Below are 17,725 nucleotides of genomic sequence, written 5' to 3' on the forward strand. Positions count from 1 at the left end.
TATAATTAATTAAGAATATTTTTCTTAAATAGTTTGGTTAAAATTTTATTTATATTACTATTATAATTAATAAAAAAATTCATACATATAGAATTCTTTTATGTTTTTCAAAATTTTAATTTATTATTTTCTTAGTTTGAAATAAATTTAATTGACAATGACAATTTCAATTTCAAACAGATTGAATGATAAAAATTATTTGAAAAAATATTATTAAACTAATATAAAATTATAAATTATCGATGGAACTAAATTTTAAATTTAAATAAATTAATTTTAGTTCGGTTTCAATTTGAAGGAAGGTGGCCATCCCTTAGACATGACCCTTATGCTTAAAGAGCTCACTGCTCACCTTAAAAAAAGAGGGTAAAAATTCATATGCATATTCATTTTTATAAAGTTTATTGTGTCTTTGTTATATGCAAACAATATTTATTTGATAAATAACGTTGGAACTAATTTTAAAAAATTTCAATATAATTATAAACATTCAATATGTATTAAACATAATGGATTATAAAAAACTTTATAGTCATGAATTAATTTCTTAAAGTAATATAAATAATATAAAAACAAATTCACTTCAGATTATTGGGTTCAATGTTTAAATTGGGGTATTTTTTTGATTTAGTTTGATTTGAAAAATTAAAAAAATTAAATAAATAAAAATCTATAATAAATCTAATTAAATTAAATTTAGAGTTGGCGTAAAAAGTAGCTATCAAGAGCTAGTAAGGAAGTTTCATTGAAGACCATAGCACAGTCTATTCCTAACTATGTTATAGGGGTTTTCCTCCTACCTTTGTTGCTGTGCGAAGCGATTGAAAGGATGCTTTACTCTTTTTGGTAGGGCAATGGGAGAGAGCTGGTGCGGGTGTTAGATGGTTGTGTTGGTCCTATATGTGTAGCAACAAATCAGAGGGTGGTCTAAATTTTAGGGGACTTCATGAATTTAATATGGCAATGCTAAGTAACCAAGCATGGAGTCTCCTCACAAATCAACAGTCCCTTGTTCTCCTTGCTAGACTCTTCAAAGCTTGTTATTATGCCCATTCGACTTTTCTGTGTGCCTCTCTTAGTCAGAACCCAAGTTATGTATAGCAGAATTTATGGGCAACTTAAGATTTGTTAAAGTAGGCTTGCCATTGGAGAGTGGGTAATGGAGTGGATATGTGTGGGGAGAGCCATTTCTTTTAGATCCTAATGATCATTTTGTGTCTTCCCCATTGTCTCCTGAGTTGAAGGGATTAAGGTTGACTGATTTAATGCAACTTAAGAATAATGCTTGGAATTGGAGCTCTATTAATGCTTTATTTAATGAAAGGGATAGAGATTAGATTCTCTAATTCCAGCTAGGAGGGATGGTATGAAGGACATTTGGATATGGATAATGAATAGGAAGGGGATTTATACTATTAAGAGTGCCTATAAGATGTTAGTAGGATAGAACTGAGTTGCACATGGCTCAAGAAATCTAGGGTGGTATAAGGTTTGGAGTTTTTAGATCCCTCCTAAGGTTAAAAACCTTATATGGAGAGTGTCTGTGAAAACCCAATTCATTTGGATAATATTATCCACTTTGGCCCATCTGGCCTTATGGATTTATCCCTTAGACCCCTTTTTTAGGCCCAAAAGCACATTATCCAGTGAATTCATCTCTCCTCTTATAAGTACCTTAACTTTCTCCTCTTTTTTCAATAGAATTCAATTAATTCTTGCCCCCTCTTTTGGTCTTAAAGTGAAGAATCACTTTTCTCATGAACTTATGGAAAGTTACAAGCCTACCAACTTTTGTCCTAGTTCTTCCCCAAACTACATTGTATTGGGGGAGGTCTGGCTTTGATACTAATTGTGACAACACGTTCAAACTGGATAGTATTATCCGCTTTGGCTCACCTAGCCTTATGGATTTGCCATTTGGACCCTTTCTTTGAGGTCTAAAAGAATGCTAGCCAGTAAAGTGGTCTCCTCTCTTATAAGTACATTAACTTTCTCCTCACTTTTTGATGTAGGAATTCAATTCATTCCTCCCGCCTTCCTTCGATCTTGGAGCAAAGAATCACTCTCCCATGAACTTATAGGATGTTATAGTGTCGTGAAAGTGTCCCTATAGTGCACTTGCTGATTTGAAGGCAAGTTGATGATAATCCTATTTGCCTTGTATGTAATGAGAATGAGGAGTCATGTTATTAAGAATTGTGTTAAAGCAGCATCTTGTTGGACCAATTGTGATATTGATTTGTGAGTTCCAAATTATGAGTGGTTTTGGGACTGGTTTGCTGCAATTTTCAATAAATTCTCAATGAAAGATGTCCATAAAATTTGCTTGGTTATTTGGTCTTTGTGGAGGGTGATAAATCAGAAGGTGTGGAATAATATGGATGTTGATTCAGTTTCTGTCATAAGAGTTATTGTTATTTTTATGAATCAGTGGAAGCAGGCTCATCTTTCCCTAGTCAATTTGGAGTAAATAATCACTCTCTTCATGAACTTACAGGATGTTACAGTATCACAAAACTTGCTGATTCAAAGGCAAGTTGATGTTACTCCTATTTGCCTATATGTAATGTGAATGAGGAGTCCATTTTCCATGTTACTAAAGATTGTGTTAAAGCAGCATCTTCTTACACCAATTGTGGTATTGATTTACGTGTTCCAAACTGTGAGTAGGTTGGGGATTGTTTATTGCAATTTTCAATAGATTCTTAATGGAGGATATCCAAAAAATTGTTTGATTATCTAGTCTCTATGGAGGGCAAGACATGAGAACATGTGGAATAATGTGGATGTTGATATAGGTTCTGTCATAAGAGTTCTTGTCACTTTTATGGAACAGTGGAAGCAAGCTCATCTATCCCCAAACAAGTTGCAAACTCTTGCTCCTAAGCTAGGAGAGCAAACTAACCCTCTATAATGGAGCTATCCACCTGAGGGTTGTGTTAAATGTAACTATTGATGCCTCAATCTCATAACTAGGTGTTAGTGTATGTGCACTGTAGCTAATGTGTTAGTTGCAAGTGTGATCACTTAATTATATGTGTGTGTGTGTGTGTGTGTGTGTGTGTGTGTGTGTGTGTATTGTAATTAATAAAGGTTGTTTTATCTTTAATGTTTATCTTAATTTTAATGATATCAACTAATAAAGATAGAATCCATGGGATTTATATGTGTACTAGTGAAAATTATACTGTGGTTATAATTATGAGACTCCGACTGCATTATAACATTATTCCAAAAATATTCCTAGTCAATGTTATATTGAGATTGGACATTGATATAACTGTTTAAATCAGTACACATTGCATTTTTTTTTCCTTTATGAAAGGAAGCAGTAAATCTCATTAAGTTGAGATATATAGAATACTTAAAACCAACGTGTAGGTACTTATGGTGACGAGTTCACTGAACTGACCCGCATGAGGATTCTCTATAGAAGTTTACCTGTGTTTATAGAAAGACTCATGTAACAGTCATGTAAGTGATCCTTAGACTTGAGACCCTATATTATCATATATAGGAATTACTATATTTTGATACTGCTCACATGTCATTCTATATAAGGATAACAAATGTGGCAATTATTAGATATAGTATGAATTATATGGAGATATTTAACTATCAAGAGAGAATTCATCACCTTATGTAATTAAGGAAAATATTTTAATTGTTCTTAGCTAGTGTGAATTGTTAAATCTTGTGCAAGGTAAAACAAGTTTGAGAATCTTATTTAATTAATCAATTACACTGGAAGAACAGAAATTATTTATACATAGTAGACACATTACATGCATCAGTGTATAAATCAAAATATTATGATAAGGGGATATTAATTACACTGCCAGACTAATCACAAAAAAGTTAGTCAAACTATTTTGACAAGTTATAATATTTGGGTGGTCATTACACATTACTAAATGTCAATAATGATCTACAAATATAATTAATCAATTATGAATTGATAATAAGATTAACATATTAATTTTATTTAATTATATTTTGTTGCCAACATATGCTAGGAATCTAATGGGTCACACACATATAGATTGTAAGTGAAGAATTAAATTGGATTATCAAGTTGGACTTGATTAAAACAAAATATAATAATTAAGTGTAGACTTAATTTAAAGTTTCAATTATTGTATGACTTAATTATGTGACTTTTAATTCCTATAGGGGTCAATTTATAATTGATCAATTTAATGGGTTAAATTATTAATTATAATTTTTGGCTCATCTAAAAGGAGCCTTGCCTTCCTTTTCCCAACAAGAGAAGCTTTCTTTTTCACTTGAGCTAGCACTCAAATTTCCCTTTTCTCTAAGAGAGTCTTAGAGAATTTCTTTACAATTAGTATGCGTAGATACTATTGGCGGTCTGACATTTGGACGGTTGGTAGTTTACTACAACCCTATTTGGTGGTTAATAAATTTTGAAAGTTAATTGGGGTAATTTGCTTGATAATTAACTTTAATTATCACTATTTCATAAATTAATTAAAGTTGATTTTGGGATTTAATTTTTTGCTCAATTTATTGTGCGATCAATATTTATTAATAGTGTGCAAGGGTGGTTATGGTTTGGTTCTTCAAAATAGTGAAGGTGAACTCATTCATGCTATAATTTGCCCACTAGGTTGCCTTGTTAATTCGCTTCTTGACGAGGCTCTTGGTGTTAGAGAAGCTCTTAGTTAGCTAAAGGATCGAAACATATCAAATGTCATTATTGGAACTGATTATCTTCTAATTGATTAAGACTTGTCTAAAGAGCCGGATCATTATTTTTCTTATTTTGAGATTGTTATTTTTATTTCTTTTTTTTTTAACATGAAATTAGAATTCCATTAAAATAGAACGAAATACTAGGGGGTTAAGGTCTAAGCCCAAACTAGAAAAAAACAACCTAAAACCCATCAACCTAGAAGTTTGAGCTAGTCCATAACAAATCAAAGGGAACCAGAGAGAAAATCTCTAGAACATGCTAGGGAAGATGAACCAGAACCCTTCACCAGAGCTCTGCTGCACGGCACCGTCAGTAGATTGAAAGAGCACCCATAAGCACACCTATATCCATAGATCGTACTGCACAGCACAACTAAAACCCAGCCAAACCCAAAACAAAGATTATCAACACAGAGATACCTAGAAACGGCGAGAGCATTCTAGTAGCCAAATCATTCTCTCTTGCTTGAGAAGACAATGAGTGCTTTAACAATTTGAGCTTCCCTTGCTAAGCCACCCGTCGAGGACAACAGATCTGACGTCAAAAGGGGATGCTGGATGACATAAGGATCTACCACCAATAGCTTTTTTAATCCCCATCAGATTTTATCCCCAAACATGAAAGGCCACTGATTCTCTGATTTTGTCATCGCAACCTCTACACATATCTGCTTCTTATCGCTTTCACCATGAAGACTCTTAGATCTACAATAAACAATGACCCAAAAGACTATTTATTCTCAATCCAATTATAGGAGGAAAAATCACAATTAGGTAAGAAAATAACATTTTCCCTTGCCCTGAAGGGCAAGGGAAGGCTTCAACAAATGAAAAGCTAAGCGACTTAAGAGAAACGACAAAGATAAAAACTTTGAGAGAAATATTATCTTTCTAAAAGTAGAGAGAGAGAGAGAGATTCTTATTAAATGGAGATTATTTCGAGATCGTTATTAGGGATTGTCATTTTCTTCTCTCTAAGCTTAGCAATTGCTCAATTGTTCATGTTAAGAGATCAGCAAATACTGTTGCGCATGTTATGGCAAAGGCAATAGATTATAATTCTGGTCTCCAAGAGTGCTTCTCTATTCCTCCCACTTTCCTTGTCAAGATTCTTGCTTTTGATCTATACTAATGGACATTCCTTTTAGTTTTCGAAAAAGAGAAAAAAAAAAAAAGAAGAATCAAGTTAGAAAAAAATATTGAATCGAATTAAATTAAATTGATTTGATTTATTGATTGAGACATCATCTTAAGCATATTTTCAAATGATTTCTAACTTAATTTTAAATTTATTAACAATTAATAAAAGATAAACCATCCCATTTGTTTTTACCAATTTTTTAGAGAATTACACTAAATTTAACAAATCAATTTTTTAAATTAAAAATTACATCAAATCTTTAAAAAAAATTTAAATTAAATTAATTAAGTAAAAATTACTATTTAATCCCTTTATTTTAATAATACTAATTACTTATTATTATATAATGAAAAATATATTAGTTAATCTTTACATTTTTACTCAATTTATTCTTTAATCCTTTCAATTATTTTAAGTGTTAATTTAAATTTTATATTTAGTCCTTATAATTTGTAAAAAGTAAAAATATAGTCCATTTATTTTCTAAATTATGAACTATTTAATCATTGTAAAGATAATTTTTCTCTTTTTTGAATACATTGACTGACAAGTCCTGTCTCTAAGAACGGGAATTGAACTCTATGAGATCTAATCTCCCGTTGTTCTTCAGTAGCTCAGTGGTAGAGCGGTTGACTATTAACTGACTGGTCGTACGTTTGAATCCTACTTGGATAGATTTGTTCATTTCGAATTAAAGAATTCAGAATGAAAAATAAAAGGGTTCGTTTTAACCATTAAGTGTAGGTAACTTGATCCTGTGTCTTTCTTTTAATTACATTCTATCTCATCATATTATATTCTGTTTTGTGATATTTGAGAAATATATTGATTAATAAAAATTTTAATTTAAATTAAACAAAGTGACTAAAAAAATAAGTAGAATAAAATATAAAATCTAAATAATATATTTTTTAAATTAAAAAGATCAAATAATTATTTTTATTAAAATAAATAGATTAAATAATAATTTTTCTCATTTAAGCCAATCATGTATATATCAAGTTTAAATCACAATACAAGTTATTATTTAAAAAAAAAAATCAAATAATTTTAAAATTAGATTTAAAATAAAATAAAATCATATATTTTTAATTAAAATTAAATAATTTATTAATTAATAAAATATTACTTTTTTAATTTTATTTAATTTTTTTTCATTATTTTTTCATGAAAAAGAAGTCGTCGCTTGCCCGCGTCGTGTGCTTACCATTTAGCAAATACCAATAGCAATAACATTTGCTGCTAGTTACTGATCATCACAGCCGATGCTTATTTAAAAAGATTTATTTTCTTTCATTGTTTTTCTGACCGTACCTAATCACAATTGACCGTTGCTAACGGCGCTAATTTTCCCAGTCATGCAAATGTTTTCATGGAAAAGTCGTCGTTCCATTTTCCGTCAAAGAGAAAACAAAATACCCGCCACCAGGTCCAGTATGGCTTGTCCCTTCGTAGCAGTCCTACAGAAAGCTACGACAAAACCAAACAAAGAAATAATAAAAAATAAAAAAAGAAGGAAAGAAAGACAGAATTTTAGTAAACAAAGCCTTAATCCTCACTGTAAGCTTACAGTTTTCGTGTCTCGCGGCGACATTATTATAAGTATTTTTATCATTATCATTTATTAAACGCCATTCCTGTCTTTCTTGTTCTCCCTCTGATCTGTATTGGTTCTCGGTTAGGTCTGCCCTGGTATCTCTGTGAACACTTGCATTTGAGGGTAAGTGGCAGAGTGTTAAAATGGAGAGGAAGCAGGGGTTCTTTTCGGCGTTAAAGGAGGAGGTGGTTAGAGGCTTGTCGCCGCGTAGGTCCAGAGCCAAGAGTCCGGTAAGGAGTGCATCCCCAATGTCGAGTTTGTTACGGAGGAGAAAGGGACGTAGACACCACATGGCGCAGCCGGAGCCATTGATTATAGCAAGATCGGGGACCTTGAGGCCGGTGGAGGCTTTATCGCCGTTGAAGGAGGGGCCGGATCAAGATGTTGATGGAGATTCGAGGATGGAAGGGAGTTGGGGCCACTGGATGAAGGGACAACTGTCCAGAACACCGTCCGTTTCGTCGTCTAATGTGTGCAAGCGGTCCGATCTGAGGTTGCTGCTGGGTGTACTTGGTGCGCCGCTTGCTCCGGTGCACGTCAGCTGCGCCGAACCTTTGCCTCATCTTAGTATAAAAGATACTCCAATTGTTAGTCCTTTTCTTTATCTCTTTATAATGCTGCATTTTACGGGTTATTTTAGTTAAATGCGATGCTGAATTTGAAGGCTTTGGTCATTCAGATACACATTGATTAGTTCTATTTTTTTGCTCAGGTTTCATTCTTTCGTTTAATTTATTTTTATTATTTGTTAGATTATAAGATAAGAAAATTTGCTAATTCTAAAAGAAAAGCTTAGAAAGGTTATTAGCAAATATTGGTATGGTATTGCAATGCTTCACTGAAGTTGCTCTGTTCTTGTGCATGTTTTTTCATTGAGGACATGTGAAAAAAAATAAAAGTGGGTTGCTTTGTCTTCAAGTTGTTTACGAGAAGAACTTCTTCTCTTTCTTTTTTTTTTTTTTTTTTTTTGAAAAAAAATGTTTCTTGAATAGAGAACTCATGGTTTACCCTGTTCATGTACTGTATCTATATTGTTGGGACTTTATATTCCTGACTTTCTAGCAATATACGCAATATAATGAGTCCACAATTCGTTGCTTGTAATTGTAAATCAAAAAAGGGATTTGTTTTATATTTTGTTTTTGTGGGTGGGATGTGCTTGGAATTTGTTCCCCCAAGAAATAATTTAGGATTAGGTGAATCGTAGAACATGGTTGGTACTCACTGGCATAAAGAGGAAAGAAGAAAGAAAAATGACTGTTGTAATGGTTTTGTATGTACAACATTGAAATGTAGATACATTCATTATTTACAATTTTCGAAATGCTCTTCGTTGCATAGTCATTACATTTAATGCTTTTTGCTTAAGGACTACCAAATGAATATAGGGAATTTGAGCTGTCTCAAATGGCAGATTTCTATATTCTAATCATATGCATCCTTTAAGTTGATTGTCTGAGGTGTGATTGCAGGAAACTTCATCTGCTCAGTACATATTACAGCAGTACACAGCAGCTTCAGGAGGGCAAAGAGCTCAAAATTCCATCCTCAATGCTTATGCAATGGGAAAGGTGAGGATGATAGCTTCTGAGTTTGAAACAGCAAACAAGGTCACTAGGAATCGGAATTCCTCCAAAGCTGCTGAGTCTGGTGGGTTTGTCCTCTGGAAAATGAATCCAGACATGTGGTATGTTGAGCTTGCTCTTGGTGGCAGCAAGGTTCATGCTGGCTGCAATGGGAAGCTTGTGTGGAGGCACACACCCTGGCTTGGAGCACATGCTGCAAAAGGTCCTGTTAGACCATTGCGTCGTGCACTTCAGGTGAAGCCACCTTTTCTAGTTTGTTCAATTTACTTCTTACAATGCGTAAAACCTTTTACTTAATCATCACCAATTTTTTCATAGGGTCTTGACCCAAGAACAACTGCAAGTATGTTTACCAATGCAAGATGCATTGGGGAGAAGAAGATCAATGGAGATGACTGCTTTATTCTCAAGATATGTGCAGATCCTGCAACTCTAAAGGCTAGGAGTGAAGGACCAGCAGAGATCATAAGGCATGTTTTGTTTGGCTACTTCAGCCAGAAAACTGGGCTCCTTGTTCACATAGAGGACTCCCATTTGACACGCATTCAAAACAATGGAGGTGATGCTGTGTACTGGGAGACTACAATCAATTCCTTCCTTGATGATTATAGGCCTGTGGATGGTGTTATGATTGCTCATTCAGGGCGTTCTGTAGTAACCCTTTTCCGGTTTGGAGATACAGCAATGAGCCACACCAGGACCAGAATGGAAGAAGCATGGGCAATTGAGGAAGTAGCATTCAATGTCCCAGGCCTGTCAATGGATTGTTTTATTCCTCCTGCTGAATTAAGATTTGCTTCTATGAGTGAAACCTGTGAGCTTCCTCAGAGTCAGAGGGTAAAACCTGCAGTACCTGCTGCAGCATATCGTACCAAAGTTGCTGCATTGGACGGATCCCGTGATAACATTGCTAACAATAACGTGTGGAAAACATATATTTAGGAAATGGAAAGAGCTTTTGGCATGCTGGTGCACAGCAAAGGGTAGGTGTCTAGTTTACTGGACCAATCAACTAGGAGGCGAACTGGTAATGGCAATAGTAGGTAGTCGTTTGCAAAGTTTTGGCATTGAATCAATGTCTCTTTGAATTTGTAAATAGAGCAGAGTCATTTTGCATATTTTCTCAGGTTCTGATTAAATAATTAGTATTCTCCAAGGAAGAATTCCAATATGGACTCAGAGCTTGGGTTTATAGTGGGTGATAGAGCTGACGGAGGTTTGTTTCTCCATTTACCCAGTTGCGTAGATGTCTTCGTTAGTGAAATCTAAAGTTCTTCTTTGTTGTATGGTTTTATCATCAATGAAGCAATTCAAGTGTAGTAAATCACTTGGCATCTTGTTGAAGTGTAAATTGTAAAGGCAATTTGAAAACAATCAGATAGAGTTGTTACTTTATTTCAAGAAAAAGTTAATAGAGTTTCTCACAGGGAGTTTCACTTGATACCAGAAGCTTCTTGGGCATGGAAGCATGTTTGTTGCAAAAATTGCGGAGAGAGAAAGGTCTAAAGTTTAGGCATACCATGAGTGCTTTATTTATTGCGGTCATTTTCGCTTGTACAAGATGTGAAACACATTGTGGGGAGGACCCATGCGTATGCAAATTCTGAATGGCTACCCGACAATGTATTCGCAGTGGCGCTGCTGTTTTTCTAGTCCTCTCTCTCTCTCTCTCTCTCTCTCTCTCTCTCTCTCTCTCTTTCTTGTGCGATTTTAACCCGATATAGAATGGTAAAAATTTCAGAGTTGAGATGGTTAATATCTCATGTTGGTTTGAAATAGAGACGATGTGTTTATTACATGGCCTTAACACTTATTTTTTAAAATTTGGTCTATTTTTTTATTTGGGCCTATCAAGAAAATTAAGAAAAAATGAATTTCTTGAATTTTGGATGAAGTCAAGAAATTTAGTTCAAAAATAAAAAATTAATAAAAAAATTGAACTTTTTTAATTTTAATGTAAATCAATAATTGAAAATTTTAATTAAAATATTTTAAATTTAAATTAAGATGAATTTATTGAAAATTTTAAATTAATTTAAATAAAAAATTTAAAATAATTTAATTTTCAGTAAGTGCAGAAGTCAAATTAAATATTTTGCCATCCATATTTTTTAATTTCGTTTACTTAAGTTCCATTATAAAATTTTCTGTTAGTCAAAGTGCTCAAACTTGTGAAATACCGTAAATAACATCTTAACAGATATAATTGCAAAATTACCTTCAATCCCCACCCCTTATTAATTGCCCAATTCCTTCTTCGCTTCTGCTGAGAGACCTCTCCTGCTTCATCTTTCCTACAAAAAAAGTCAGTTACTAATAAAGAATTGGGAATTTGCAGGTGCAGGTTTGTTCACGTCTAAAGTGCTCAAATTTTTGAGAAATTATTGTTTATTTATGACTAAGAAAACACTATTTTATAGTGCTCTCAGTGTATTATATAATTGATTCAATAATTTGTTTAAATTCTCTCTCACGCACGCAGAGATAGCAAGAGGAGAAGATAAAAGGATAAATATGATAAAGAGGTAAGGATAGAATCTTTTCCTCTCATTTTAACAATAAAATAGGAACTTTTTAGATGGAGGTAGGGGCGAGCAGATTTCGATTTAAACCGAAAAATCAAATTGAATCGAATCAATTTGGTTTAATCGGTTCGATTTTAAAATTCAATCAGTTCGATTTTATATTATAAAAATTTCAATTATTTCGATTCGGTTCGGTTTTGAAGAGAAAAAAAATTAATTAAACCGAACCGAACTGAATAGTAATTTTATATATTCAAATTGAACCAAATCAAAAGGAATCAATTTTTGAATTGATTTATTTTTATAGAGAATTTATGAATTATATTTAATTATATATATATAAATTGTTTAATTTCATTGATTAATAGTTATTAGGTTCAAACTAAAGTTAAAATTTGACAAAATAACTTGAAAATCAAATTTAAATTAAAAAATCAATTAAAATCAAAACCGATCGATTTAAACTAAATCGAATCAAAATAGAGTAGTTCGGTTCGATTTAATTTTTCATCTATTTGGATTCGTTTTGATTTCTAAAATATGTAATTCAATTTTTATAATTTAATTCAGTTCGATTGGGTTCGGTTTAAACCGAATGCTCACCCCTAGATGGAGGGTTAAAATTATTAATAAAATCAAATTGGAAAGATTAATTGATATAATTTGCAAAATAAAAATATCAATTAATTAGTATGCTTAAAATTAGGAGATTAAATATTTATTAAACATGAAGAGACTGCAAAGGTGCTTGACTTTATTCTTAAAATCAGCTTACACTTATAAGTTAATTTAAACTTATAAGTATTTAAAATTTTAATTAATTATGTATTTAATTAAAGTATTTATAAGCTATTGATAAACAGATGATATATTTAATAAAAAATAGTTTATAAGAATATTTATTATTAAAATAACTAAATAGAATATTATATAAAATTTATAATAAAATTTTAAAAATTAAATAAGGATATTATATAAAATATTTTATTAAATTAATTTATTAGTATAAAAATAAAAAATTAATCTATTTATAAATAAATAAGTAAATTTATTTTTAGAGCTTACAGATTGATCGGACAAGTTTACGAGTTAAGATAAATAAATTATATACAACTACACAAAAAATTTATTATGAATTATGTATGGGCCGGACCTCCTGAGGTTATCTTAAATCGTGCAAAATTCAACAAGTTAGGGCTTTGTATAGGCAAGTTGTCAAGACAGACCAAGGATGCGATGAGTGACGTCAACGTATTCAGAGCATTTTCACTGCTTCATCCCAAGCGAAGCTTCCCACTACAACTACAAGATAAATAAATAAAAACCCAAGCAATCAACAGGCTGAAAATTGAAACTCATTGCATGACACATTAGGTATTCGGTAATATGACGATGCAATTAACAGTGATGCAGTTTTCTTCGAGGAGCTTGAAGTCTCAAATCATCTTTCCAAGTTCATACGCCTTCTCATGCTGTCATGTGCTCTCTATTTTCTCTGAAGGTAACAATTGAACCACTCTTTACATATTTTTATAGCATTTTTTTAATGGGTATTGGAAATTCTTAAGGTAGGGCAAATCCCTAATATTGGGCTACTACTATTAATGTCATTATTTACCACAGCGAAAAATTCTTGCCTACTCTTAATTACAAGAAAAATTTTTTATTTAAACTCAATTTATTATTTATCATGTACAGTAAAACTCACGTATTAAATATGTGAAAAATAATTTATATATTTATATTTTAAGTTACGATGAAATAGATTAAAATAAGTTTTTCACTTTCATAACATTTTAATTTTAGTTGTCTTTTCTAATAATTAATGATCATATTCACATATTCATATATATTTATCCAATCATTTTTTCATTTACTTTTGCTTATATTAATTCATGGCATTGGTGCTAAATATGGCCTGTTTAGTATTGTTATTGAAAAAAATTAATTTTTTAAATATGCTAGTTAGAGTATATTAAAAAATAATTAAAAATTAAATTTGATAAGTTTTAGTCATAAGAACACTAAAATAACCAAACAACTTTTTTAAACTATTTTTTTCAATAGCATTTAAAATAGTACTTTTATTCAGAAAAATAGTTTCAACCTATAGAACTCAATGCCAAACAAGCTATAAGCTGTGTGTATTAGACTTGACCACAGGTCGGTTCAATTTATGAATCAAATTGGAATTGTACTATTTAATAGTTTTGGTCTTTGACTTAGGGATAGAGGACTTGTTATGGTTTCCTCTAATGAATCAGAATAAGAATATACCAATTCAAATTGGTGATTTTGAACTAAAATTGGCCCGATTTAATTTTTTTTTTTTTAATTATATTGCATTTATATTTGTTTTCTTTCAATTTTTTAAATTAGAAAATAAGTAATGTATCTAAAACTTTAGTATAGTTTGATAATGCCAAAGTTTGAATTGAAAATGAATTGGAATTAGACAGAAATCATTTCGAACTGGAAAAATCCAGACCGGTTCCGAGCAAAACGGCCAAAAGCCACCGAACCAAGCCTAGCATGTACTATAAGATTTAAACATATCTGGGTGTCTTCGAGGTAGAGCCTAGCCCTAGAATCTATTTAGGGTTCACCATACGCAAATCCTGAAGGTGCTAGAAGCCAGATGCAAGAGATTCCTCATACTGCATAGAGCAGATCCACCATACCCAAATCAAGCGTCGATCGACACTCTTCCAATTTCAACCAACCAAATCGATCTAGAAAATCAAACAAGAGAAAAACTAGATGTTCCCCTTTTTGGCTTTTGTTGAGAGACCTCTCCAATAAATTAAAGAACTCAAAAAACCCATAGTCACAATGCAATTCGTCTCCAACCTAACTCTCTCCATATCACCTATTAGTAGAAATAATATAAGTGATGATGGAAAAGATTGTGTATATATACGCTGTCTTATTTGCAGAGATACTATATCTATTTATACATGAGAATATGAGCTAATTTTGACAAGAATAATAATTGCTGTAATTATGCTAAATAAATCTCCTATAATAATGTAAAGACATATTTTCCTATAATCATGCTAACACCTCCCCCCCCCCCCCCCCCTCTCAAACTCAAGGTGGTAGCACGGGTGCCAACTTCAGTTTGCTTAAGAGATCCTGAAATCGAGCGGGAGGATGCATTTTGGTGAATATATCAGCGATTTGGTTGACAGAGGAGACAGGAATCAAATATATGATGCCATGAGCAACATGATGACATACAAAATGACAATCAATTTTGATGTGTTTGGTACGCTCATGAAATACATCATTATGAGAAATCTGTACGACACTTCTATTATCGCAATGAAGCATTGTGGCAGAAGAATGAATGACACCCAAATCAGTTAATAGCCACCGTAACCAAAGTAATTTAGATGTAGCATCAACAAGAGCAGAATATTCAGATTCTATGCTAGAACGTGCAATAATAGTTTGCTTTTTGCTACGCCAAGAGATAAAAGAATCACCTAAGAAGAAACAATAACTAGTTGTAGAGCGACGGTCTGTCAAATCACCAACCCAATCAGCATCAGAGTAGCCAGATAATACTAGGGAGGAGGTAGAAGAAAAGTGCAAATCATGAAAAAGAGTGCCTTTGATATAATGAAGGATCATAAACTGACTGACTAGATGAACAGCATATGAAATATCAGGTCTAGTAACTATGAGATAAACAAGACTCCTGACAAGCTATCGATATAAAGTAGGATCATCAAGAGGAGTGCCATCAAAAGGTGTAAGTTTGCAATTGAGCTCCATTGGGGTTGATACTGTTGTGCTATCAGTGATGCCTGCTCGAGAAAGTAAGTCAGATGCATACTTGGCTTGAGAGAGATAATAGCCATCAGAATTTTGAGAAACTTCAAGACCCAAAAAATAGCTGAGAGAACCCAGGTCTTTCATTTCAAAATGTTGATTGAGATAATGTTATAACTCTGAAATACCATATGAATCATCTCCTGTTATTATCATATCATCAACATAAAGCAATAGAACAATAATACCACTGTCAGTTCGGCGAGTGAATAATGCAAAATCATGTGGACTAGAGAGAAAACCAAGTTGAGCAAGAGTGGAACTAAATTTGGCAAATCAGGCCCTAGAATATTGTTTTAATCCATATAAGGCTCGCTGAAGTTTGCAAACCTTATGAGGAGAATGATAACCAAGAGGAGGATGCATATAAACCTCTTCTGTTAAATCACCATGAAGAAAAGCATTTTTGACATCCATCTGGAAAAGTTTCCATTTACGAACTGCAGCAATAGCTAAGAGACTGCGAACAAATGTTAATCGGGCCACTATAGCAAAAGTTTCTTCATAGTCGATACCATACTCTTGAGTGTACCCTTTGGCTACTAAGCAAGCTTTGTTGTGTTCAATAGTTCCTTCAGAATGGGTCTTAATTTTGTAAATCCATTTGCAACCAATAGGGGTATTGTTTGGTGGAAGATCAACTAAATCTCAAGTATGAGTTTTCTCTAAAGCCTGAAGTTCTTCAGTCATAGCTTGCTGCCAAAGAGGGTCAGTACTTGTCTCACAATAAGAACTAGGCTCATGAAGGATTGCAATAGTAAAGTAACAGTGAAAATCAGAAAGATAACAAGGAGTTTCTCTTAAACGGATAGAACAACAAAGAGTACTATTAGGAGGAAATGCAGGTGCAGGTACTGGATCAACAACTGGTGCAGGTTCAACAGGGGCAGGTGGAGTTGGGCTAGTATTAAGCACATCAAAATCACCTGGATCAGGACTTAGAAGAAACAGCTCTTTGGATGAGTCTGTGAAAAATAGAGAGTCAGTATTGACAGAGTGATGAAATTTGAAAAGAGAAGAGAACATAGTATTATCCTAAAAGGTAACATGACGAGAGATGTGTAACTTATTAGAAACAGGATCCCAACAACGATACCCTTTGTGTTCAATGCCATAACCAAGAAAACAACATAGAAGAGCATGGGATTCTAATTTGGTATGTTTATGAGGTTGTAAAAGAATAAAAGAAACATATCCAAAAGGTTTAAGGATGGAATAGTCAGGAGGTTGTCCAAACAACTTTTCAAAAGGAGATAAATTATGAAGAACCAAGGTAGGAAGATGATTAATAATATAAACAGCCTGAAGAGCTGCTTCTCCCCAAAATTTTTCTGGACAAGAGGCAGAAGGAAGAAGAGTATGGACATAATCAAGAATATGGCAATACTTGCGTTTGGCTCGCCTATTCTGTTGAGAGGTGTGAGGACAAGAACGTTGAACAACGGTGCCTTGTTGACTAAGAAACTGAAGTAAAGAAGAATCCCAATATTCCATGGCATTATTTGTTTGGAGGATTTTTAATGTCACAAGAGAACTGAGTTTTAATCATTTTTGCAAATGTGATGTAAATTTGTGATAACTCAAATCGATATTTCAAGAAATATATCCAAGTAAACCGAGAATAATCGTCAATAAGTATCACAAAATAATGAAAACCATTTATTGAAGAAATAGGAGAAGGACCCCAAATGTCAAAATGAATTAAGCCAAAAGGAGTGTCTGAAGTAACATTATTATGAGAAAAAGACAATGCAGGTTGTTTTGCAAGCTGACAATTTAAACAATTAAATGACTCAAACTTAGTAGATCCTAATAATCCACAAGAAATTAAAGGTTGGATTTTACTGATAGAGGCATGACCAAGATGAAGATGCCATTGGTGAATGGAGGAATTGGGGATTGTAGCTGCAGACACAAGTCTCTAAGGAAGATGTAAAGATGCAAGCTCAAATAATCGACCCACCCTGCGACCCATCCCAAGAACCTGTCCCGTTTGTGGATCCTGTACTTGGACACCATGGGGAGAAAAAATAATATTTAGTCCTTTTTCACACAACTGACCAACAGAAATAAGATTGAGTGCCAAATTAGGGATATAATAGTGTCATGGAGATGAAGATTTGAGGTAGACACATGACCAGTATGTGTGATGTTCATTTTAGTACCATTTGCAGTATGAATTGGTGGTAAGGAAGATACAGGTTTTGCAGAAGATAAGAATTTAAGATTAGTGGTCATATGATTACAACATGCAGAGTCAAAAAGCCAATTAGAATTACCCGGAGTGGCAGACATGATAGCAGGGGAATTAGAAGAGATAACA

The 17,725-nt window shown here is 33.0% G+C and overlaps 1 protein-coding gene and 1 pseudogene across 1 annotated transcript; one reads left to right on the forward strand and one right to left on the reverse strand.

The window, feature by feature from the left end:
• The first annotated feature begins 7,333 nt into the window (after positions 1-7,333).
• Positions 7,334-10,364, forward strand: LOC110650497 (uncharacterized). The gene is made up of 3 exons (XM_021805478.2): positions 7,334-8,041; positions 8,927-9,274; positions 9,359-10,364. Exons 1-3 carry the CDS (start codon positions 7,598-7,600, stop codon positions 9,980-9,982), a joined length of 1,416 nt encoding a protein of 471 aa, XP_021661170.2. The 5' UTR covers positions 7,334-7,597; the 3' UTR covers positions 9,983-10,364.
• Positions 10,365-14,829: 4,465 nt separating this feature from the next.
• LOC110651666 (uncharacterized mitochondrial protein AtMg00810-like) lies at positions 14,830-17,697 on the reverse strand (annotated as a pseudogene).
• Between the last annotated feature and the right edge of the window lie 28 nt (positions 17,698-17,725).

Source organism: Hevea brasiliensis, chromosome 2 (genome assembly GCF_030052815.1).
Source record: "Hevea brasiliensis isolate MT/VB/25A 57/8 chromosome 2, ASM3005281v1, whole genome shotgun sequence".
NCBI classification, from domain to species: Eukaryota; Viridiplantae; Streptophyta; class Magnoliopsida; order Malpighiales; family Euphorbiaceae; genus Hevea; species Hevea brasiliensis.